General features: G+C 44.6%; 1 protein-coding gene across 1 annotated transcript in view; it reads right to left on the minus strand.

Annotated features, from left to right (window-relative positions):
• Nucleotides 1-23,698, minus strand: part of LOC309329777 (uncharacterized protein) — a gene marked incomplete at both ends in the record, with an annotated part of 29,618 nt that overhangs the window by 3,430 nt on the left and 2,490 nt on the right. Inside the window, 4 exons of the mRNA XM_081840788.1 lie at nt 13,411-13,515; nt 14,268-14,363; nt 16,094-16,213; nt 17,339-17,479. Coding sequence (XP_081696914.1) covers nt 13,411-13,515; nt 14,268-14,363; nt 16,094-16,213; nt 17,339-17,479 — 462 coding nt within the window. The remainder of the gene's footprint in view (nt 1-13,410; nt 13,516-14,267; nt 14,364-16,093; nt 16,214-17,338; nt 17,480-23,698) is intronic.

Here is a 23,698-nt window from a genome sequence, read left to right on the forward strand (position 1 = left end):
CCATTATTTGGTAATAATGAAGCCAGTCTCGTACTTTGTTTTTTAGTTTTTCAAAACTCTGCAGTTTTAATCTGTCCCCTTCTTGTTCCAAAATTTCCCAATATTTCGGCCAATTGGCCTCCATATTGAGCTTTTTCTGAGCCTTTGCTTCCATTGGTGACAACCACCTTGGAGTTTTGTTTTCAAGCAAATCCTTATATCTTATCCAGACATTAAACAGTGCTTTCCTGACAATATGGTTTTTAAACGCTTTATGTGCTTTGACCTTGTCATACCACAGATATGCATGCCACCCAAATACATTATTAAAACCTTCTAGGTCCAAAATGTCTATGTTTTCAAGAAGCAGCCATTCTCTCAGCCAACAAAATGCGGCTGATTCATAATAAAGCTTAAGGTCTGGCAGGGCAAAACCACCTCTTTCTTTAGCATCAGTTAGTATCTTAAATTTCTTGCCCTGCCAGACAAATCTAGAGATATCTTTCTGCCACTTCTTGAAACAATCAATTTTGTCCAAAATTTGCAGTGTTTGAAACAAAAACACCATCCTTGGCAATACATTCATTTTTATCGCAGCAATTCAGCCTAGCAATGATAACTTCAAATTTGTCCATATTTCTAGATCCTTTTTCACTTCCGTCCAACATTTTTCATAATTATCTTTAAATAAATTCACATTCTTAGCAGTCATGTTAACCCCTAAGTATTTCACTTTCTTAACCAATGTTAATCCTGTCTCCTTCTGAAACTTCTCTCTCTCAATCACTGTTAGATTTTTCTCTAAAACCTTAGTTTTCAACTTATTCAACTTAAATCCTGCGAGCGGTTGCCGAACAACTCCAGGCACGCCTGGAAGAAGCGGACCATTTGGATCCCTTCCAGTCGGGATTCAGGCCTCATCATGGGACTGAAACTGCCTTGGTCGCACTGGTTGATGATCTCCGGCGGGCTAGGGACAAAGGTGAGAGCTGTTTCCTAGTTCTGCTGGATCTCTCAGCGGCGTTTGATACCATCGACCATAACATCCTTCTGGACCGTCTTGAGGGGCTGGGAGCTGGGGGCACTGTCATACAGTGGTTCCGCTCCTTCCTCCTGGGCCGTGTTCAGAAAGTGGTGGGGGGGGATGAGTGTTCAGACCCCTGGGCTCTCACTTGTGGGGTGCCTCAGGGTTCTGTCCTCTCCCCCATGCTTTTCAACATTTACATGCAGCCGCTGGGAGAGATCATCAGGAGGTTTGGGCTGGGTGTTCATCAGTATGCGGATGATACCCAGCTCTACCTCTCTTTTAAATCAGAACCAGTGAGGGCGGTGAAGGTCCTGTGTGAGTGTCTGGAGGCGGTTGGAGGATGGATGGCGGCTAACAGATTGAGGTTGAATCCTGACAAGACAGAAGTACTGTTTTTGGGGGACAGGAGACGGGCAGGTGTGGAGGATTCCCTGGTCCTGAATGGGGTAACTGTGCCCCTGAAGGACCAGGTGCGCAGCCTGGGAGTCATTTTGGACTCACAGCTGTCCATGGAGGCACAGGTTAAATCTGTGTCCAGGGCAGCTGTGTACCAGCTCCATCTGGTACGCAGGCTGAGACCCTATCTGCCTGCGGACTGCCTCGCCAGAGTGGTGCATGCTCTGGTTATCTCCCGCTTGGACTACTGCAATGCACTCTACGTGGGGCTACCTTTGAAGGTGACTCGGAAACTACAACTAATCCAGAATGCGGCAGCTAGACTGGTGACTGGGAGCGGCCGCCGAGACCATATAACACCGGTCTTGAAAGACCTACATTGGCTCCCAGTATGTTTCCAAGCACAATTCAAAGTGTTGGTGCTGACCTTTAAAGCCCTAAACGGCCTCGGTCCAGTATACCTGAAGGAGCGTCTCCACCCCCATCATTCTGCCCGGACGCTGAGGTCCAGCGCCGAGGGCCTTCTGGCGGTTCCCTCATTGCGAGAAGCAAAGCTACAGGGAACCAGGCAGAGGGCCTTCTCGGTAGTGGCCCCCGCCCTGTGGAACGCCCTTCCAGCAGATGTCAAAGCGATAAACAACTACCTGACATTCAGAAGACATCTTAAGGCAGCCCTGTTCAGGGAAGTTTTTAACGTGTGATATTTTACTGTATTTTTGGTTTTTATGGAAGCCGCCCGGAGTGGCTGGGGAGGCCCAGCCAGATGGGCGGGGTATAAATAATAAATTATTATTATTATTATTATTATTATTATTATTATTATTATTAACATGACCAAATTCTTGAATCAATTCCAATACTCTTTTGGTACTAGATTCTGGCTCCTGTAGTGTCAATACCAAATCATCAGCAAATGCTTTCAATTTGTACTGTTTAGCTCTGACTTGTATACCTTTAATCAATTGGTCCTTTCTAATCATATTAAGCAGAACCTCCAGGACCGATATAAAAAGCAATGGAGAGATTGGGCAACCTTGTTGTGTTCCTTTCTCAATCTTAAACTCCTCTGTGACTACATTGTTTACAATTAATTTAGCTTTTTGTTCTGAATAGATTGCACCTATACCATTTTCAAAACCTTGACCTACCCCCATTCCCTGTAAATTTTTCTTCATGAAACTCCAAGAAATATTGTCAAAGGCTTTCTCCGCGTCCACAAATATCAAAACTGCTTTGGTGTTAATATTCACTTGTAATTTTTCTAAAATGTTAATTATATTCCTCGTATTGTCAGACAAGTGTCTCCCCGGGAGAAAGCCCACTTGATCTTTATGGATTTCTTCTACTAGTACCTTTTTTTAGTCTTTTAGCCATAATATCAGCAAAAATTTTGTAATCCACATTGAGCAAAGATATGGGGCGGTAGTTCTTAAGCTGTGTCTTCTCAGACTCTGTTTTCGGTATAAGTGTAATATAAGCTTCCTTCCACGACTCTGGTGCCTTTTTCCCTTCCAGTATTTCATTGCAAACTTCCTTTAAAGGCTGTACTAGCCATTCTTTCAAGGATCTATAATATCTTGAAGTGAAACCATCCAGCCCTGGGGATTTGCCCAATTGCATGTTCTGAATGGCTCCTTCTACCTCCTGTTCTGTTATTTTATAATTCAACATTAGCTTATTTTCTTGAGAGATTTTTTGTAATCCATTTATTTTCAAAAATCGATCAATGTCCATTTCTTTCTGAGTCTCCTGTGTATATAGATGTTTAAATACCTCTGAAAGCACTTCCTGATCTCCACTGGATTCTGTATATTCTTTCCCTCCACTTCCAAATTAGTAATAGTATTAAGTTTTTGTCTTTTTTTCATTTGCCAAGCCAGCAGTTTCCCACATTTATTTGCCGATTCAAATGTCTTCGGTCTCATCTGTTTGATCTTCCATTCTATTTCCTGATTCATCAATTTCATTTTGCATAAAGTATTACTCCTCTTTTCTTAACTTTGTCTGATGAAATAAATTCATGTCCCAATCTTTTATTGCTCAATATCTTCCTGTGTAGCCTTATCACATGTGTTTCTTGTAGACAAATCAAATCCAATTGTTCTTTTTTTAATAAATGAAAGACTCTCGCCTTTTTTCCGGGGAGTTGAGTCCATTCACATTCCAGCTTAATACTTGCAGTGCCATGATGTAGTTACTCTGCTTCTCCTCCAACAGCACTTAGTACTTTATCTATTTCTGTCAGTGGTGTTGATTTCCCTCTTTTTGGTGAACTTCTGTCCAAAACTCCCGGCTCTTTTCCAAGTTCTTTCTGCAGATCTTCTCCATGGTTTCCCCAAAACTTATCTTTTTCCTCCACTGATCTTATCTTTATCTTTCTTCCTTTAAAGCTAAAGAATAGGCCTTGGGGAAATTCCCACCTGAAGATGATTTTGTTCCTTCTCAACAGGGCAACCAAATCTCCAAAGTTGGACCTAGGATCCAAAAGATGTTGTCAGGGACCTGACATTGGAGCGTGAGGTGGAGGCTGGGCTCCAAAGCGATGCAGGAGAGGGGACCAGCAGGAGGGAAGGAATTCAACGTAACACCAGTAGAGAAGGGAGGGAGATGGAGGATTCAGAGAGAGGTCTCCGGGACCCTTCATCTGAGACCAGTGGAGAGAGCACGGGCACGCCTCTGCCCACTCCTTCCTTGCACAGAAGAGTCCCACGCAGGGAGATAGGCGGAGACTTGGCGTCAAACAGCTCTTATGCTGGAAGAGGTTCAAGAAACGCCCACTGACGGATTCTGCAAGCGACTGAACGGCCACGGAGTGAGGGCTTTCAGCCAAAAGCATGGTTAGCCAGGCAATCTAGCCAAAAGTGACGGCAACTTACGCACAAGTAACCCCTTATAACCATTACAGATGTTTCGGTATATCTTTAAAGATTTCCACTCTTGACTGCAGAATTGTCAAAGAATTCTGAAAGTGCAGACCCAAAATTTTATCTCTCTCTTCTTTAGATCGGAGAGTAATCAGACAGTCCCTTATTTTATTCTTGTTTCCTCCTCTTCCAAGTCTGAAGGCCCTCACGATTTTGAATTCTTCTTGTTTCAAATCCAACTTCCAGAACTCTGCAAATTCTATCAAACTGCCCTTCTCTAATTCAGGTACAGCTCTAATCCTTAAATTCGTCTGTTTTTCCTTAAGTTCAATCATAGAAAGTGTCAATTTATGGTCCTCAATTTGCCTCTGTAGATCTGGGACTTTCTCTGTTTCCAATTGTGTTATCTTAAATTCCACAGCAGCAGCTTTTTCCTTGGCTTCATCTGCAGTCTGTCGGATCAAAGTAGATTCCTGCAACAATTTCTGAATAGATTCTGTATTAGTGTTCACCTTTTGTCCCAAGCTATTTAAGCTTTCTGTATTTAAGTCAATTTTAGTGGTTGCTGCGTCTACCTTCACTTTTGCCTCGTCCACTGTCATCTTTGTCTCTTCAACCGTCTTATTTGTCTCTTCGACCCTCTTATTAAGTTGCTCCAAAGATTCATTAATCTTGGCCAGTGCAATCGCTAAAACATCTTCTGATGACATTCCACTAGGCTTAGATTGTGTTGGTACAGTCGCAGATGGGGTAGGGAGACCAACGGCTGATGGTCTTCACTGCCAAATCTTCCCAGACCTTGTTGTTTTGTCTGGGAATGACGAGTCTACTTTTTCTTTCCCATGTGCCATAACACTACACAGTTTCTCTTTGCAAGTGGAAAATTCACCTAGTATCGATTTCAGAAACTTCCTCTAGGTGGAAACAGTTGCAATAGTCCAAAATGACACCTTTTAAACTCAAATAAAAAAAATAAACACTTCCAATTTTTTGTTACTTTCCAGTTACTTTCCCTCCTTTTTAAGAGCAGAAGAGGACAACTAACCACAATGTATCTCTCTTGCTGAGCTAGCTGTCAGCAAGTCGTCTATTCACAGTTAATACGCAGTTCAAAGCACAACAGTCTTTGTCTATTGGCAGCCCGTTCCCAAGTTTTGAGCGGTGGATTTTAACTTCTTTCCCTCTCTCTTGCAGGTATATATAGTCCAAAACTCCCCCCTCCTTCCCCTGCTTCCTAGGGGGGGGGGTTTGATACTTTTTGTGTTAGGAAATTAATCCTTTCCAGTCGGATTTCCAAAACTTTAGCTTGTAGTCTCTTTGCTTTGATCTATTTACAAAAGCGGAAGGCGGACTTCCTGTTTAAACCTCCCCGCATCGGTGCCAAATTAAGTCTTTTTCGTCCTTTTATACTTCCAATTTTTCCTATTCATGGGTAGTTGCTTTTGAGGTCGAATTGTCACAGGAAGAAGTCAGCGCTCTCCGGTAACGGCTGTGCGGCTTCGCTCCAAGGAAAAAGCAGTTGATTCACAGCACCGTGCCGCTCACCCTGCTTCGCTCCGGAACCGTAATCGGTATTCCCTGCGAATTGGGGGGGCCCAAAAGGTGCCCGCCGAATCCCACGCTCACAGGCTTCTCCCGCCTGTGATTTTTGAAGGGTCTCCACTTCGCCGTAGCGGTACAGACCCGATTTCCTCGAGGCAGATCCTCCTAGTCAGAAGGATTCCGCCATTACCGATGGCGCTAACCCGAAAGTCCCCAAGAGTTTGGATTTGATATCCCGCCTTTCTCTCCCTTTAAGGAGTCTCAAAGCGGCTAGCATTCTCCTTTCCCTTCCTCCCCCACAACAAACACTCTGTGAGGTGACTGGGGCTGAGAGACTTCAAAGAAGTGTGACTGGCCCAAGGTCACCCAGCAGCTGCATGTGGAGGAGCGGAGACGTGAACCCGGTTCCCCAGATTAGGAGACTACCACTCTTAACCACTACACCACACTGGCTCTCAGTCGGCAAAGGTGGCAGAGGGGCACAGGGCAAGAGAGCTGTGCTTAGGTGGCCCACCCTAGGCTTGCCCCAGGGCTTTTTCCCCAGCCAGAACTCACTGGAACTCAGTTCTGGCTGTTGAATGGTTGAATGTTGAATGGTTGAATGTTGAATGGCTGTGTCAGCATTTGGGTGTAGTATATAAGGAGCAGCACCTAGCTCTCCCATTACCCTGGGGGATTGGTTGGTGGTTGGGTCTGGTTTGTTGTTGATGTATTTAGTGTTTTTGTTTTTGTTATTAAAACCTTGTTTAAGTTATTTTTGAGTCCTTTTTTAATGCATGGTCTCCCCAGCAAGCTCTCTGCAGTGCTACTATACTGCAAATAGCTAACATCTTTGGTTATGGGCCCAGCTGCTGAGTGGATGACTGCCTTATTTTGGACTCTGAGAAAGCTTTGAAAACTCCTTCTCCTGCTAGTGTAGTTTCTGTGGGTCTGGAAGAGTTCCAGAATGGTTGACCGGGTTCCAGAAGCTGAGAAGGCTCTGGTGTTCCCACAGCTAACAGATGAGAACTATAGTTTATGGTCTTTTCGGGTGGAGGCGCTTTTGACCTCTAGAGAAGTATGGACCTATGTAACTGATGACCCTCCTGACCCTGTAACTAATGCTTGGTCGAAAGGAGATGCAAAAGCCAGGGCAATAATTAATTTGGCAGTCAGTGACCAGCAAGTAGTCTATATAAGAAATAAGAAAACTGCCAAAGAAATGTGGGACAGTCTTGCAGCAGTGCATATTAGAAAAGAGTCAGTGTCTGCATTGACGTTTTTCAAGCAGCTGTACCAGACCAAGTTGCAGCCTGGTAGTGATTTGGCAGCACACTTGAGACGTCTGGAGGCAATACACTGCGAATTAATTCGAAGGGACATGGAGATACCTTATATTCAGTATGTTTTTATCATTCTTTCTTCCCTTAATGAGGACTTTGATGGTGTAGCTAGCCAGATATCTGCCGTTCCACCAGCACAATTAACCGTGGAAGGGGTAACGGCATGATTAGCGGACTTCCGGGTTAGCGCCATCGACAATGGCAGCATTCCTCTGACTGAGAGGAACCCGCTCCGTGGAATTCGGGTCGTACCGCCGCGGCGAAGGCGGAGACCCTTTAGAAATCCCAGGTGGATGAAGCCTGGGAACGTGGGATTTGGTTGACACCAGGAGCGCTCCCCTACCCACAGGGAAACCCCTTTTCGGGGGTTCCGAAGTGACGTGGGGTGAGCAGCGCGGTGTTTTGAATCGACCGCTATTTTTACGGAGTGAAGCCGCGTAGCCGTTGCCAGAGCGCGCTGACTTTTTCTTGTGGACAAATGGATTTTAAACAACAACCCGTGAGTAGAACGGAAATTGGAATTCTAAAGTATTTAAAGTTTTTTTTTTTTAAAAAAAAAAATAATTGGTACCGATCAGGGAAGGTCCAAACAGGAAGTCCGCCTCCCCTTTCTGTAAATAAACTGAAGCAAAGAACCAGTTAACTAAGGTCGTGGAGAGTTTTGTGTAAAGGACCTAAATTCCATTGATTGAAACTATCATCAATATCTTTTTTGAAAGCAGGGGAACCTGCAGGAGAAGGTTAAAATCCGTGAAATTGAAGTGCCACATCCCCAGACCCGGGAGTGGTCTGTGTGAGCCCGTTGACAGTGATTTGACAGCTGTCAAGTTAGCTGTTAGGATACAAAAGAAGGACTTTGTTTCTACTGCCTGTTTTTGTTACAACTTTATGTTTAAAAGGAAGAAAGGAACTGTTATAATTCAATGTATGGGACCTTTGGGTCTGTGCTGGAAGGAGTGAAAAAGAATTTGAATCCCTCTAGAGGGAGCTTTGGGTTATTGTCGTAAGGATGCAGCTAAAGATAAAAGCCTTGAGAAACTAGTTTTTGACCTTGGACTATTTAAGTATGGCTGTTAGGAAGGAAATCGAGTGTGAACTGAACAGGACATTTTATCTCTTGGGAAAGCTGCAAGACCAGATAAATGTTATGGCTACTAACGTGGTAATCTTGGAAACAAAAGTAGGTTTTGGCAAAGAAGTGGACAAGAACCAAGCACAGGAACCTCTTTCAACTGAACAAATTGAAAAATTTGAAAAGGAGAATCTTGTTGTGAGCAAAGTGAGGAAAGGGGGAGCCGTAACCCTACAGAGGCCAATAGTGGATTACTACTTGAGGCCCTACATGATGACAACTAGGAGAAGTAAATATTTGGAGATGGAAGCCTGGTTTGGCCTGGAAGATGAAAGATGGAGAGATCACCCTATGTGGAGATCAAATGACCTTTGGAATATAAATCCGAGCCAGGTGGAGATTGGAAGATTGGAGCTTTGGGGGCCTTTGGATTTGAAAAGAGTGTGAAACAAGATTTGGAATACTTTATAGGCCCTACTTTTAACTATGGAAGTTTGGCAGGAAGTAATATGATGACTGTTGGGTTGGGGCTTCCCCAAGATCTGATTTTCAACATTAAAGACTATCAAAAAGACTGGCAGAGGGGACAGACTTAAGAGCCTCGGATTTAAGATCTCCAGGCTGATGGTTTTCTGAGATTAATGGAACTATTGAGGGGCTGAAACCGGGGAGGGGATTTGGTGAAAGAAAATTGGGAATCTAAAGTATATATAATATAAATTTGTTTTTTTTAAAATGAGAGATGGGAAAATCGCGGAATTGAATTTTTTCTTTGACCTTAGGGGAAATGTCTTAAGAATAAGTACAGATATATAAGTTTTAATGGGAAATAAGATTAAACAAAGTTAAAGTGGATGATAACTTGGTGAAGGAAAGAATGGAAAATTACAGTATATTAAGATAAGATATGAGGATAAAATTAAGATCAAGGATGTGTTGAAATATTTATATGAATTAAAATATAAAGAGGGGAAGTATAGTATGTTAAGATAAACTATTAGGATAAAAACAAGGTTGGAAGGATTTGCTAGAATATCTAACAGAATTAGAATACAAAAATGGGAGGCACGAGGAAGTCAAGGAAATAAGTGATTGCAACTAAGCGAGTTAAAGGTTTGATTTGCTTTTTTTCTTTTTTTTCTTTTTACCTTTGTTTTTTATCTTTCTTTTTTCTGTATTTTGATATATGTATTTTTTTTATTCTTATTTTCTTTTTTGACTGTATTTTTTCTTATTTTTTTGTAACCTTTAAAATCTTAATAAAAAATTATTTAAAAAAAATAACGGCACGATTAATGGGCGAGTTGGATAGAAGGGAGGCTTGTGCCATAAGCACTCCTATTTCCAGAAACAATGAGGAACGCCATATGCAAACTTGTGTTGATACGACTGCATTTAAAGCTGCAAAGCGTTGTTGGTTCTGCAATAAGCAGGGACATTTTGCAAAGGACTGCAGATCCAAAAGAAAGCAAAGTACTCCCAAGTCTGTTTCTGTTCGTCAGTCACAGTCATCAGCCCAGCAGCCGACATTGTACCGTAAAGACAGAAACGAGCCGCGAGCTTTTCATGCTCGGACTACAGATCGTAAAAGAATTAAAGGTGCCAAGTGGAAGTTTTTTATTGTGGACTCAGGAGCATCTCAGCACATTTGCAACAATCGAAGCTTGTTTATTTCTTTCGAAGAGGAAATTGGTAATGTACATTTAGCCAATTCACAAGTCTTGCAGTCGCTTGGCAGGGGTACTATTAAACTTGACTCTTTAAACATTACGATAGCGAACTGCATTTACTGCCCGTCAGTGGACAATTTATTGTCAGTAAGAAGTTTTGCTCGTCAAGGCATAACTGTGCGTTTCTTAAAGTCAATGTGTGAGTTTTTCAATGGGAACAAATGTCTATTGTATGCCCGGGACTCTGATTATATAGACTGTATTTTCACACCTACTCCCAATCGCCTATAAATTGCAGAGCAGCACAGTCAAGCCAGGGGTTGAGGAGTGTAAGGCCACATTCCGGGTGTGTCCATGAAGCACACAGAATTCTGGGACACCTGAATTTTGCTGATGTGATTAAGACAAAGAATATTGTTAATGGCCTAAACTTAAAACCATGTAAATTCTTTATGCAATGTCTATCCTGTTGCAAGAATAAGATTAAGGTTGCACGCAAGGGTAGGTGCTCAGATAGGAAAATAACTGAGCCATTTGAGCATGTACATTGTGATTTAGTTGGGCCACTCCCACCATCATTAGGAGGTTCTAAGTACTGGCTTACCCTGATAGACCAGTATAGTAGATATTGTTGGACTTATGCAATAGCTGAGAAGTCCCAAGCATTTGAGAAATACAGAGCTTTTTGCAACTGGGTAAAAAATGCATTTTAACAAACAAATTAAGTATCTGTTTTCTGACCGGGGCGGGGAATTTTCTTCTGAGGCACAGGGGCCTACTCACGAGTTATCTTGCCCCTGAAGTCCCTGGCAAAATGGGCTTGTTGAAGTTGTGCAGCATGACCTGCAGGCAGGGGTTAAAACTTATCTGTACGATGCTAATCTGCCCAAAGTCTTTTGGGCTGAAGCGCTCAATGCCTTTTGTTACGTTAGAAATTGCAGTTATCATTCTGGTTTAGATGTCACCCCCTATGAGAAGCTGTTTAAAAAACGCCCTAATCTGAAATACCTACGCATTTGGGATTCAGATGTAATTATGCATTATCCCGCTAAGCAGAAATTGGGTGAGTGTAGTGTTCTGAGAAAATTAATGGGCTACCAGAAGGGGGCGTACAGAATTTACATACCAGCAACTGGCAAATTTCATATTACCAGAAGCATGATACAAACTGTAAATTGGAATGGCGTTGCTGTTTTCCAAGATACTAACGGTATAAATGATACTGAGGAAGAAGAGGAAGCAGCAGCAGCAGCAGCAGCAGGAAATGGTGCTTCTGAATTAATGGAACAAGACAAAAAGCCTGTTGAATCTGATAATTTGTTTGATGATTTAAAGTCACAGGCACCCGAGGGGAGGTTAGATTCTCTTGAGTTTTCTGACCGTGATCTTAGCCTACAGGCACCTCTTCAGTCTGACAATGATGATTTACAACCTGAAACTAGTAGTTTACTTAGTCCCATTAAGTCTGAGGAGTCTGACTCTCCTTCCGGACTGAGACGTTCAGATAGAAAGAGACAGAAGCCACAACGTTTTGCAGATGAACTTTTAAATACTGTGTATGCCAATAAGGCGGTTTTTGAGCCAAAAAGCTACGATGATGTTCAGAATTTACCTAAGCACCAAGTAAATTGGTATAAAGCTATCAACTCTGAGATAGCTTCTTTAAAAGAGCATAACACCTGGTCTCTTGTACCACAAACCCCAGAAATGAGACTTATTGATTCAAAATGGGTTTAAGAAAATGCAAATGGGAAGGAAACGCCTATGGTATGTGGTTTCACCTTTACAGGTGAAGATAAGCCATTTCCTAACAAAACTTTGTATCGTTCTGCTATAGGCAAGCTAAATTTCATTCAAAGAATCTCAAGACCAGATATAACTTATGCTTTTCACTTTCTGGCAAAATTTGTGGAAAAGCCCACTACGCAATGTTTCTCTGCTCTTAAGAGAGTTTTAATGTACTTTAAACATACCAAACATTATAGGTTGCAGTTTACATCATGTATTGACAAAGGTTTTGAAATTTTCTGCGATGCATCTCATGCAGTGGAACAAAATAATTGCAGGGGTGTGTCTGGTATGGTGTTTTGTTATAAAGGTTGTCCATTTGAATGGAAGTCCCAGACACAAACCATTATTTGTCTCTCCACAACAGAGAGTGAATTATGTGCATGCGTTCAGGCCACTTGTGATGTGGAATGGTATCTGCAAGTATTTGCAGACCTACAGATGAAAGTAACACTACTAGTAAGAGTTTACCTTGATTCCCAGAGTGGACTCGCTATCCTGTTTTCAGAGACCAATACGCAGCACACTAGAGTCTTAAGGTTACGTTTACAGTTTGTAAAGAAACTAATTGCTGATGAAATGATTGTATTTCAATATGTTCCAGGTGACAATCAAATTGCAGACATTTTTACCAAAGCACTTCCAAAGGTTACACATGAAAGACATGTACAAAATATGCTTTATGTTTTTGTTCCACAATGATGAACCGCAGGGGAAATGTTGAATGGTTTCTTTAAATGTAAAGGTTCATCATTGTTCCACCAGTTGTGTATGTCTTTTTTTTTAAAAAAAATATTTTTTATTAACAATTTTTTGTAAATCACAATTCCAATAAAACAATACAATATCACATCTCTTAACATAGATCTTTTCACTGCTTTGGACTCCCTCACATCTCCCGCTCCTGCGTTCTTAGTTATAATTTTATTCAGCAAATTTGTCCCCTTGTTTTTAGTCTTCATAACTAATTTTCAATGTTATACCTCTAATTTTAACTATCATTTTATTCGAATCTTAAAAAGTTTAGATATAACCAACATATTCCAAAATTTTTATCATTTCTTAAATTTATCTTATCTTCATAATTCCCTTCCTTGAACTCAATGGTGCCAAGTTGTTTATACTCTAGCATCCTTCTTAACATTCATACAATTTACAATATTTTTGTAGGTAAATCTTAAATTTCTTCCAATCTTCTTCCACCGTCTCCTCTCCCAGGTCTCAGTTGTGTATGTCTTTAAGGGGCCAGAGCAAAATAACGAGACCCAGCTTTACAGCTGTGAAACATAGCAGGTGCTGAGTTGTATTGATTAAGCTGTGTCAGCATTTGGGTGTAGTATATAAGGAGCAGCACCTAGCTTTCCCATTACCCTGGGGGATGGGTTGGTGGTTGGGTCTGGTTTGTTGTTGGTGTATTTAGTGTATAAGGAGTTTTTGTTTTTGTTATTAAAATCTTGTTTAAGTTATTTTTGAGTCCCTTTTTATGCATTGTCTCCCCAGCAAGCTCTCTGCAGTGCTACTATACTGCAAAAAGCTAACACTGGCACCTCTCAGGTGGGCACTATTGCCATTATAAGAGAACAAGGGTGGTGAGTTCATGGTGAGTCCTGGCACCTCTTTTTCTAGAAAAATAGCACTGGCTGGCACCTTCCCCTGGAATGGCCATGCCATACAGCTTTCATCTAGTTCACACCTGAACTTTCCAACGCAATACGATTTGAAATTGCAGCATTAAGCCTTGGTCACTCACATCAAAGTCCAAATGCTCGGAGACATATTTCAGGAGTACGTTGGTGGTCTTGACTGCTCTTTGCCTCTCACTGATTTTTGTGGAGTCAATCCAGCCATTTGTGTGCTGCGGGAGAGAAATCATCGTCATCACATGGAAGGACAACCCTTAATCCAGGTTTGCAAATTCACAAAGCTTCATAGAGGGGACAAATTGCAAAAGGGGGTTGTTTTGTAAAGGAGAAAGTTTGCTGCAATTTGTTTATTATTATTATGAATAATAATAATAATAGCCCACCTTTTTCCCAGACAGGGACTCGAGGCAGCTTAGTAGAATTAGATATTAATTGGCTCTTGGGTTGCTTTTGCTTTATCATGCATTTTCTGTTCTGATTTTGTATTTTTATGTTGTGAACTGCCCTGCAATCTGTCATTGGTGTGTTTGTGTGTGTGATAATTACAACAATACAACATACACCTCACCACAGCCATAGCAATGGAATGCAGGAAGCATCCTTAGACCAAGCCCAGCCATTGATCCACAGGTAATGAGGACTGGCAGTTGGCCCTTTGGCCTTTCAGACAGAGAGCCTTTTCACAGCCCCACCTGGAGTGCTGAGGACTGAACCGGGGACCTTGGGCATGCAAGACAGATGCTCTGCCCCGAGCCACGGCCCTTCCCCACAGGCCATCAGCAGAGGACATATCTTGTGTGCCTTGCACAAGCATTGCTAGCAGAACAGAGGCCCACTTGACCATCAGCACCCACAACCAGCGAGTTGGCCACAGATGCCCCCCGTGCAATCATTTCAAGAGGGTCTGTCCTCCGGCATGGGAGCTGCTGCTACCCCTGCTCTGACACCTTGGGGACTCCCTTACCACTAATATCTTCTGCAGCGTCTCCAGAGAGGGGGCCTCCGACAGCAAGCTGGTGAGCATGTTGAGCCAGATGTCGATAGTTTCGTGATAACAGTCCTGGAAGGAGAGAAGCAAAAGCAGTTAGAAGCTGAAGACCCCCATGGAAATCCCATATGCTCTGGAGCCTTCTAGTCCAAATTCGTAACAAAGCTTATGCAGGGGTTCAAGCAAGGCACACAAAGAGTCATAAACATCAAACGTTTCTTGATGTATATAAGGTTACAGGTCATGCGATATAAAGATACAGGACTCCACACTGGGCTCAACTTCCTTGGGGTGTTCCAAGGCAGAGGGCCTTCTTGGTGGTGGGGCCCACCCCGTGGAACACCCTCCTATCAGATGTCAGAGAGATACATCATTATACTTCCATCTGAAGACATCTGAAGGCAGCCCTGCATAGGGAAGTTTTAAATATTTGATGTCTGGCTGTGTTTTAATTTGTTGGAAGCCGCCCAGAGTGGCTAGAGTAACCCAGTCAGATGGGCAGCATATAAACAAACAAGCAAACAAATAAAAATAAATGCAGCGTAGGAGGGAGGCATGAGAGTCACAAAATGCAGGCATGCAGGAATCATTCGTGGATGCATTCTAGCCAAAGGTGAAATGCAATAAATATGGAAACAGGATTAAAATCAAAAATATACACCCCAAGTCTCTGGCTGTTACATCATTGTGATGGGTCAAGTGTCTCGGGCAGCATTCTTTGCAGCTTACACGGCTCAGACTCTTTGCCCTCAAATCCTTTAACCTGGCAACCCCATTTTCCTCCAGAAGCAGAAGGTCCAGTCACCTGGCTCTGTGTTGCCGGCACGGAGCTCCCGGCTTTGACCTTCGTAACCTGCAATGATGGCAATTGGAAGACCTTCCTGGTGGTTTTTTGTAGCAGCTGAGACCGGAGCAGGGGGTCCATGCGTGGTCTCAAGGCACTGAAAAGAGAAAGAAGGGGAGAGGAAAGGATCAGCACCCAGCAGTCCATAAACCTGGTGAAGAAATATGTACTGTGTCTGGCCGTACTTACGTCATGCGAATGATCGTTTCCATTGCGGGCTGTAAGATGGTGAGTGATGCCATTGGCTCCTCTTTGATGACCTCCTGTGGTGGGGAAGCACACAGCATGTCAGGGAACTGGAGGCGCCATCCCTGCCACCACCACACCAAGCCCTGAGTTGTGCTCTCTATCCAGCCCACTTGACAACTTCTTTGCAATTGGCAAGTGGGTCCTCCTAGGGGAGGAGAGTGGGCTTCCTGGATCTGGGAATAAGATCCCTTTTTCTCCTGGGCAGAGCTCTACCGCATAAGAACAGCATAAGATCAGCCTTCTGGACCAGGCCAAGGGCCCATCTAGTCCAGCATCCTCACAGCATTCTCACAGTGGCCAACCAGACGTCTGTGAGAAACCAGGGAGCAGACCATGAGCCCAAGAGCCCTCTCCCCGCCTGTGGCTTCCAGCAACTATATTCAGAAACATTGCTTCCTTCCTCTGTGGAGGTAGAACATAGCAATCATGGCTGGGAGCCATTGACAGCCCTCTCCTCCTGGGAGAACCTAGCCTCTTTTACTTAGGCACTGGTGACATCCTACTGAGGTTGCCACAATGTAGGGCTGCCTTTCAAGTGGGTTTGGAAACTTGAGTTGGAGCAGAACGTGACCACCCAGAAATGGTTTGGGGCCAGATGATCAGAACATGCAACCCAGAGCTAGACCTACACAGCTATTTTTAAGAAAAAACGCTCTGAAAAGAAACCCCAGGAGATTCCCCCTCTTTTTTTCTTTTTCTTTTTACTCACTGTGATGCAGAAGGTGAGCTCGTCTTTGTGGGGGAAGGTGACATATCCCACATTCGATTGCACAAGCGCCTTGGTTGTTAGAGTTGCTGCCTTCATAAAGCTCTTCTTCAAAGCCTCATTCTGAAAGGAGAAGGGATTTTATAAAATTGAGTTTGAATCAAAATCACAAGGAAACATAAAGCCACACTGACCCTAATCCTAATTCTAATCCTTACCCTAACACTAACCCAATCCAAAAACAAAAAATTCCTTCCAGTAGCACCTTAAAGACCAACTAAGTTAGTTCTAGGTATGAGCTTTCGTGTGCATGCACACTTCTTCAGATACCAATCCAAAAATTAACCCTAACCCAGAAGTGGTCTTGTTAGATAGTTAAATTCATGTTAAATTGCTGTTTTAGGGTTTCTTTAAAAAAAGTCTGGAACAGATTAATCCATTTTGCATTACTTTCTATGGGAAAGCATGCCTTGGTTTGGAACGCTTTGGTTTCAGAATGGATTAAGTTTGAGAACCAAGGTACCGCTGTAATGCCCCATCTGGTCCTAAGTGTGGAGCCAGTATACACCCCAGTCTACAACCCTTCGGTGGATGAAGCCAAAAACCCTGCCCTAGGGCACAGTCTGAAGGCATGTGGTGCAAGGACCTTGATGGAGCTCAGGAGGTCTGCTCAGTGCCTGGATGGTGACCACGGGGGAAATGGTTGCACACCTCCTGGAGACGTATGACAGGAGAAAGGCAGAATATACCATATTTTTTCGAGTATAAGACACCCCCTATTTTGGGGGACTCCAAATTAAGAAAATGGGGGAAGGATTGCCCAGAGTTGCTGAGCTTTTCGGGGGTAGGATTACCCACAGTTGTTCAGCTATTTGGGGGAGGGGATTCCAAAAATTGCTCACCCGCTGAACCTATGCTGCCACTCACACATGTCGCAAAACCCACCTATTGTCTGTCCCTCGCCGGCAGAAACCGCCAATCGCCTTCCCAATTTCCGCAGCGACAGCCAATCAACACCACCCCTTGCTGCAGCCACCAATAACGCACACAATAGCTGTTGACTATCTCCGGCTTGCAGCGGCAACCAAACCCACGTCCCCCCAATGCACTCTCTGTGTATAAGATGACCCTCATTTTTAAACATCATTTTTTAATAATAATAATAAAAACCCTCGTCTTATACACGGAAAAGTATGGTATAGCTGAGAGAACAAACAACAGGAGTCCGTGTGATAATCAGAGCCATACCTTCCTGCTGTTCTGGAATTGGAAGAGGAGCTCCTCTGTGATGAGGTCTATAAAAAGGGGGAGGTCATCCTGCCGTGCCCCGGATGCCATTTGACCACAGCAAAGGATGACGGTGATACTGGCATTCGTCTCGCTAGTATTCTGGAGGGAAAGGATGGGGAAAGTGAGTTTGGGAACCTTAAGTGCAATTGGAGACAAATCACCATTTAGTTGGGACCTTTTAGCAGCTGGGAAAATATTAGTAGTCAGTAAGTTGTTGTGCGAAAGGTGGAGGGCACAAGGAGAAGGGGACAACAGAGGACGAGATGGCTGGACAGCGTTCTTGAAGCTACCAGCATGAGTTTGACCAAGCTGCGGGAGGCAGTGGAAGACAGGAGTGCCTGGCGTGCTCTGGTCCAGGGGGTCACGAAGAGTCGGACACGACTAAACGACTAAGCAACAACAACTTGTTGTGCAGACTTACAAATTTTGTATTTTTTTTCCTCCAGGAAACTCAAACTGCTGGCAAGCCAGGGCTCCCCCACCCTATATATGTGCATCGGGTTCTTCCTGCCTAAATATAGAGCCTGACATTTGACCCTATTGAATTTCATTTTGTTAGTTTGGGCCCAGTTCTCCAATCTGTTAAGGTTATCTTGAATCCCGATTCTGTCTTCTGTGGCATTGGCTACCCTTCCCAGTTTGGTGTCATCTGCAAATTTGATGAGCATCCCCTCAATTCCTTCATCCAAGTCTTTTATTTTTAAAAAAGTGGAACAACAACGGGCCAGGACAGAACCCTGTGACACCCCACTGGTCACTTTTCCCCCAGGATGATGAGGAACCATGAAGGTGTTCTCTTTGGGTTCGGTCAGTCAACCAGGGAGAAAGTGCAGGACAGTGTAGGGTAGACTGACCACTGGTGCTCTTTTCCATGGGAGCTGCTTTTTAAAAATTAAAATGAACCAGGTGGATCTGCTCATCTTCTCCATAGTGAGGGTTGGGAAATTTCCTTGGTCATTTACCAACTCACAGCAAAAATCCAGAGGTACCACACTCCTGGGTTTCATTTCTCTTGGATGGCAGAGCACAAGAGAGTTCAGGGCTGCGTTCAGATGTAACAATAAACCAGAGGGCATCAACATAGGTTGGCCTCTAGCTCCCATCAGCCTCAGCCAGCATGGCCAGAGGTCAGGAGGGATGGGAGTTGCAGTCTGTAGCATCTGAAGGGCACCATTTTGGTTACCTCTGTGATAAACTATGGTTTATTATTGTGTGAATGAGCCTTGGACTCATCGGCTCCTGCTCCCTTGAGGGAAGCTTGAGGGAAGTTAACTGAAAGTGGAAGGAAAAGGATCTGATCTCCTTCCAGCTGGGTTGGAGAATTGGAGAGTCGGGGGCACATGACCCCAAGGCCCCCTCAGGTTATGGAACTGTTAGATCCGCACGCAGTTACTATGCCTTGTGAGATAAGATGGCGCCCAGTACACTTCTGCTGCGCCGATGGACGTCTGTGCCGATAGAAAACTTGAGCTCCCTTAGCTCTCTTAGCATAGTCCTTAGCAGAGTTTTGCAGCGGCAGAAACTGTTGCCTTGTGTGTGGATAATAAATCAGACTGAATGCAGGCTTCTTGCTAAACTCCAACAGTCTTTTAATGAGTAGAAAAACATCATAAATCAGCCCGGCGAAAGAGCAGACATCCTTTCGCCTCTCAGCCAAAAATGAAAGGAAACTCACACACAAAGAAAGATTCCCGTATGTGAACATAACCACGCCTCAGAATGTGAGACGTCACACAGAACTGTTTAACCCTGTAAGTTCTGATTCTCCTCACATGCCTTTGTAATAATTCGCTTAATTGACAAATATATGGAGGTGAACACAGAGAGCGACACTCAACTATGCTTTGCTTCAAGTAGACCTGTCGAAATGAATGGGCCTCGTCATCTTCATTAAATTCAGTGGGTCTACTCTAGAACATAGTTGAATGGGGCCAGCAGGCACTCCCGTAAGGCAGAAGAACCCTTGCACGAGAGCAAATTGGGCAGGGGGTGCAGCTGAAACCTCTCCCCTCTTTCTCTCTGCCTCTCCCAGCCTGCCGCCTGCCTTCTCTCTTGGGTTCTGCTCCCTCCCCTCAGTTGGAGAGGTGTCCCCTCTTCCAAACTCTAAGAGGTTCTTCATTCAAAGCTTTCTGACAGCAGAACACTCTCCCTTGGGAGGTTGTGGACTCTCCTTCGTTGGAGGTTGGATGGCCATCTCCCAGGGATGCTTAAGATTCCTGCATTGGAGGGGGTTGGACTAGATGACCCTTGGGGGTCCCCATTAGCTTCCACTATTGAAGAAATGCCAACCAACCATCTGACAACCAACCTAAAAACAGGGGTCAGTGTACTTTGGGGGGTGACCAATGGTTTCTAACGAATCTGTTTGTTTGTTTGACTGACTGACTGAGCCAAGGGATCAGATCAGATCTAGGATCTGGAGCCACAGAGACAGGACTGCTGGAGCCCACTTCAGAAGGATGACTGAGACATACCCACAGAGGAAGCTGTCTGGCTTCCATACTGAGAGCAGATCCAATTGCCTTTTTGGAATGGTAAGGATCCCATCCCTTGAAAAAGAGCATGTTTGGAAATGGGGCAGGATTCGTTCTTTTCCAACATGCTTTGGTGTGGATGTAAAGAGCCGCTAAGGATCCAATCCGCCAGGATCTTCGTCTAACCATTGGCCATGCTGTCAGGGGCTGATGGGAGTTCCAATTCAAAACACACGGATGGGGAAGGGGCACCAGGCTGGGGATGGCTGACCTACACTCTTGCTACGCTCCTTCCTCACTTCACACCCTTACCTCAGATGTCTCAGTATTCCTTGCAATGGCTGCGTGGCCGAAGTCCCGCACTGCCATCAGCACCTGTGAAATATGGGTGCTTGAAGCCACACCGATAGCCTCAGAAATTCCCTAGGGAGAATGAGGCACGTCAAACATGTCATTTTCTTGATTGCAATTAGTGATAATAATAATAATAAATTTTATTTATATCCCGCCCTCCCCAGCCAAAGCTGGGCTCAGGGCGGCTAACAACAATTAAATAGTACAACATTCTAAAAACATTTCATTATAAAAATTAAATAAAATCAATTAAAATGAAATTGATGGCAACCATTAAGCTAAGCTGATCATGAGGGATGGAGGATAAATGTGATTCTGTAAGCAGATTCCTGTGAAATGTGGGGAACCAAATTTAAGAATGGAGAAATGAGACACTTAGAGAACCAATTTGAAGAGATCCTTTCATCCCGGATAATAATAGGGGTGGTTTGAAGAACGATATTTCTGTGGATTCTGATGTGAACTGACCAGACCACACCTCCCAGACTCGTGCAGCTTGCAACGCAAGGATGCCTTGCATTCTGACATTTTCAAATCTTGTGATACAGTTCTTGGCTTCATTAAATACTCAACTACATTAAAATGCATCATTTATTCCCTGGAAGTATTTGTAATCCACCGCTCACCCAAAGGCGCCAGAGCAGGAATATGCACCATCTAAACCAGGGTGCTCCAGTTTCTCATACCAAGTGGGCCACAAGAGTAGTTCAGCACAGAACCTGTGGGCCGCACACTGACTTGTTGTGTGGGAGAGGGGAGCAAGGCCAAAATCTGACACACACGCCCCGGCCCGCATGCTGCCTTCCCAAAGGTAGGCAGGTGAGGCGCTGGGTTTTGGGAAGGAGGCACGAGGCTCTGGCGGGACCTAGAGCCTTCCCACCTTCTTGCCAAAGGTGGGAAAGAGCTAACTGAGGACCCTAGGACCCTGACAGATCACACCTGCCTCCTTCCCCAAGCCCAGCACCTCCTTACCCAGCTTTGGGAAGGCAGTGCAAGGCCTACAGGTGTGTAGGGGTGCCTCCAAGCTTGCTGAGGGCTGCCAAGAAAGGCATTGAGGGCCACTTGCTGGCTGCTCTGATCTAACCCAAAACTAAACAAATCTGCCCAGATATGTTGAATGCTGAAAAGCAGTTGCTCCTGTAAGAGGCTTTGAGGGGGTGAGTGGGTGGGTACAAAATCTTTGGAGGGAGGAAGGTCATGAGAAGAGACCAATCCGGAAATCAGGACAGAGGGCTGGTGGGGTAATGTCAGGGACTGGCTGGATGAGTAAGAGTGGGGGACCCTGGATTGTGGTGGTGGGACACTGGGGAGCAGCCTGGGGAGGCGCTTGAATCAAGAGGGTTCAGAAGGAGGAGGCTCTTCCAGGACAGTCTCCGTGTGAGCGCAGTCCCAGTCCCGCTGGCTCTCCTCCCCCCTGACATCCCACACATTCACTCACCTCTCTGTCTGCTTCCTCTTCGAGAGGCAACCTCAGGAGTAAGTGCAGGTACTGGTGGACTGTCTCTGCGCTCCTGGAATCCCGCAGCTTGAGTCCATAGTATCTATAGAGGGCGTTCTAAGGGTTGGGGAAGGTTTGGGTGAGTCACAGGGAGGAGACCCCACCAGCTACATCAACTGCTTTTGGAAAACCAAAAAAATTCAATTTTACCGTCTGAAAATGTCGGGTAATACTAAATAATAATAATAGATTGCAAGTACTAGGCAATTGTTTTAATGATTTGTATGCAATTTTACACATCTTCTGAATTCCCAAGTCACGTTACAACTCTTTAAAGGTAAAGGTAAAGGGACCCCTGACAATTAAGTCCAGTCGCAAACGACTCTGGGCTTAAAGCTCATCTCGCTTTAAGGCCGAGGCAGCCGGCATTTGTCCGCTTCCACAGACAGTTTTTCCAGGTCATGTGGCCAGCATGACTAAGCCGCTTCTGGCGAAACCAGAGCAGCACACGGAAATGCCGTTTACCTTCCAGCCGGAGCAGTACTGGCTTCAGCTGGGGAGGGTGGGATATAAATAAATTATTATTATTATTATTATTATTATTATTATTATTATTATTATTATTATTTTATTTACTTGCACTATGTGCTTTTGAACTGCTAGGTGGGCCGAACAACGGGAGCTCACCCCATCGCAGGGATTCGAACCGCCGACCTTCCAATCGGCAAGCCCAAACGGCACAGTGGTTTAACCCACAGCACCACCCGCGTCCCTATTACAACTCTTTAGTACTCCTCATTTGGGGAATTTGAAAGTTGACAAGTTCAGCATGTCCTAATTGCTCTGCCTCCACTGTTGGAGGCAGGAATGCTTCTGAATACCAGTTGCTGGAAACCACAGGAAGGGGAGAGTGCTCTGTGTTCGAATTCTGCTTTCCAGTTTCCCATGGGCATCTGGTTGGCCACTGTGAGATAAGGATGCTGGTCTAACCCAGCAGCCTCATCTTTCATTCTCATGACACACTTTTGTCCTAGATACGCTGACCCTAGGCTCTTCCCACTTTTTTAGAGGACTAATACCTGCACCTGCAGCCTCTTACAGGTGTCCCCAGCCTCCCTCCACAGTAATGTGGTTGGCTGTCACCGGTTTAAAAGGGAAGCCTGTCCAATAGTGGTGGAGTGGTGTAGATGAGTGTGGAGTCTTCTTTTGCCTCAAGGCGCAGGTACTCTGTCTGATTAGATGAACTGCTTTTGTAGATATTTGTATATATATTTAGCTCACAATAATAAATACTGCACTAAAGAACCTAGGACTCTGAGCTTTCTGCTAAAAGCGCTGCGAGGAATTCGTGACAGGGTTATGGGCCCAGCACACTTCTGCTGCGCATGAGTACAGGTGGCTGTTATCTAGCCGTGGGTGCTGGAGGGGAGCTGCAGCAATGGAGCAGTCCAGAGCTGGCGTGCTGCTGGAGAAGCTGACGGCCATGAACTACAGCATCTGGTCAGTCCGCATGCAACACTTCCTCAAGCGTGAGGGCCTGTGGAAAGTGGTGGAAGATCCACCGCAGCCCCCTGAGGAGGATGAAAAGGATGAGAAAGCCTTGGCTATGATCATCCTTGGAATGGACGACAGCCAGCTAGTCTACGTAGCTGATAAGGTGACAGCAAGTGAGGCGTGGGATGCGCTCAAGCTGTCCATGTGCGAGAGACATCTGGCTTGCTGATAACACTGACCAGGAGAACGTACCGGTGTCGGAAGAACCACCTAAAATTCCTTTGGACTTGCTGTGGACTTGATCACGCAAGTACCTTCTGCTATCCGGAGAGCAGAATAAACTCTTTCTTCTTTGAATCAACCTTGGTGTCATTTGGCTTCCTTCCTCCTGTCCCGGAGCAACGCAGACCCAATCAGTGAACTCCAATAAGGCTACAGATCCAATACTCTCTGTGGAAGTGCTGGGTCAGAATGACGCAGCAGTAATGTGATTGGCTGTCACCGGTTTAAAAGGGAAGCCTGTCCAATAGTGGTGGAGTGGTGTAGATGAGTGTGGAG

Source organism: Podarcis erhardii, assembly GCF_964252035.2.
Source record: "Podarcis erhardii genome assembly, chromosome: 15".
Lineage (NCBI taxonomy): Eukaryota > Metazoa > Chordata > Lepidosauria > Squamata > Lacertidae > Podarcis > Podarcis erhardii.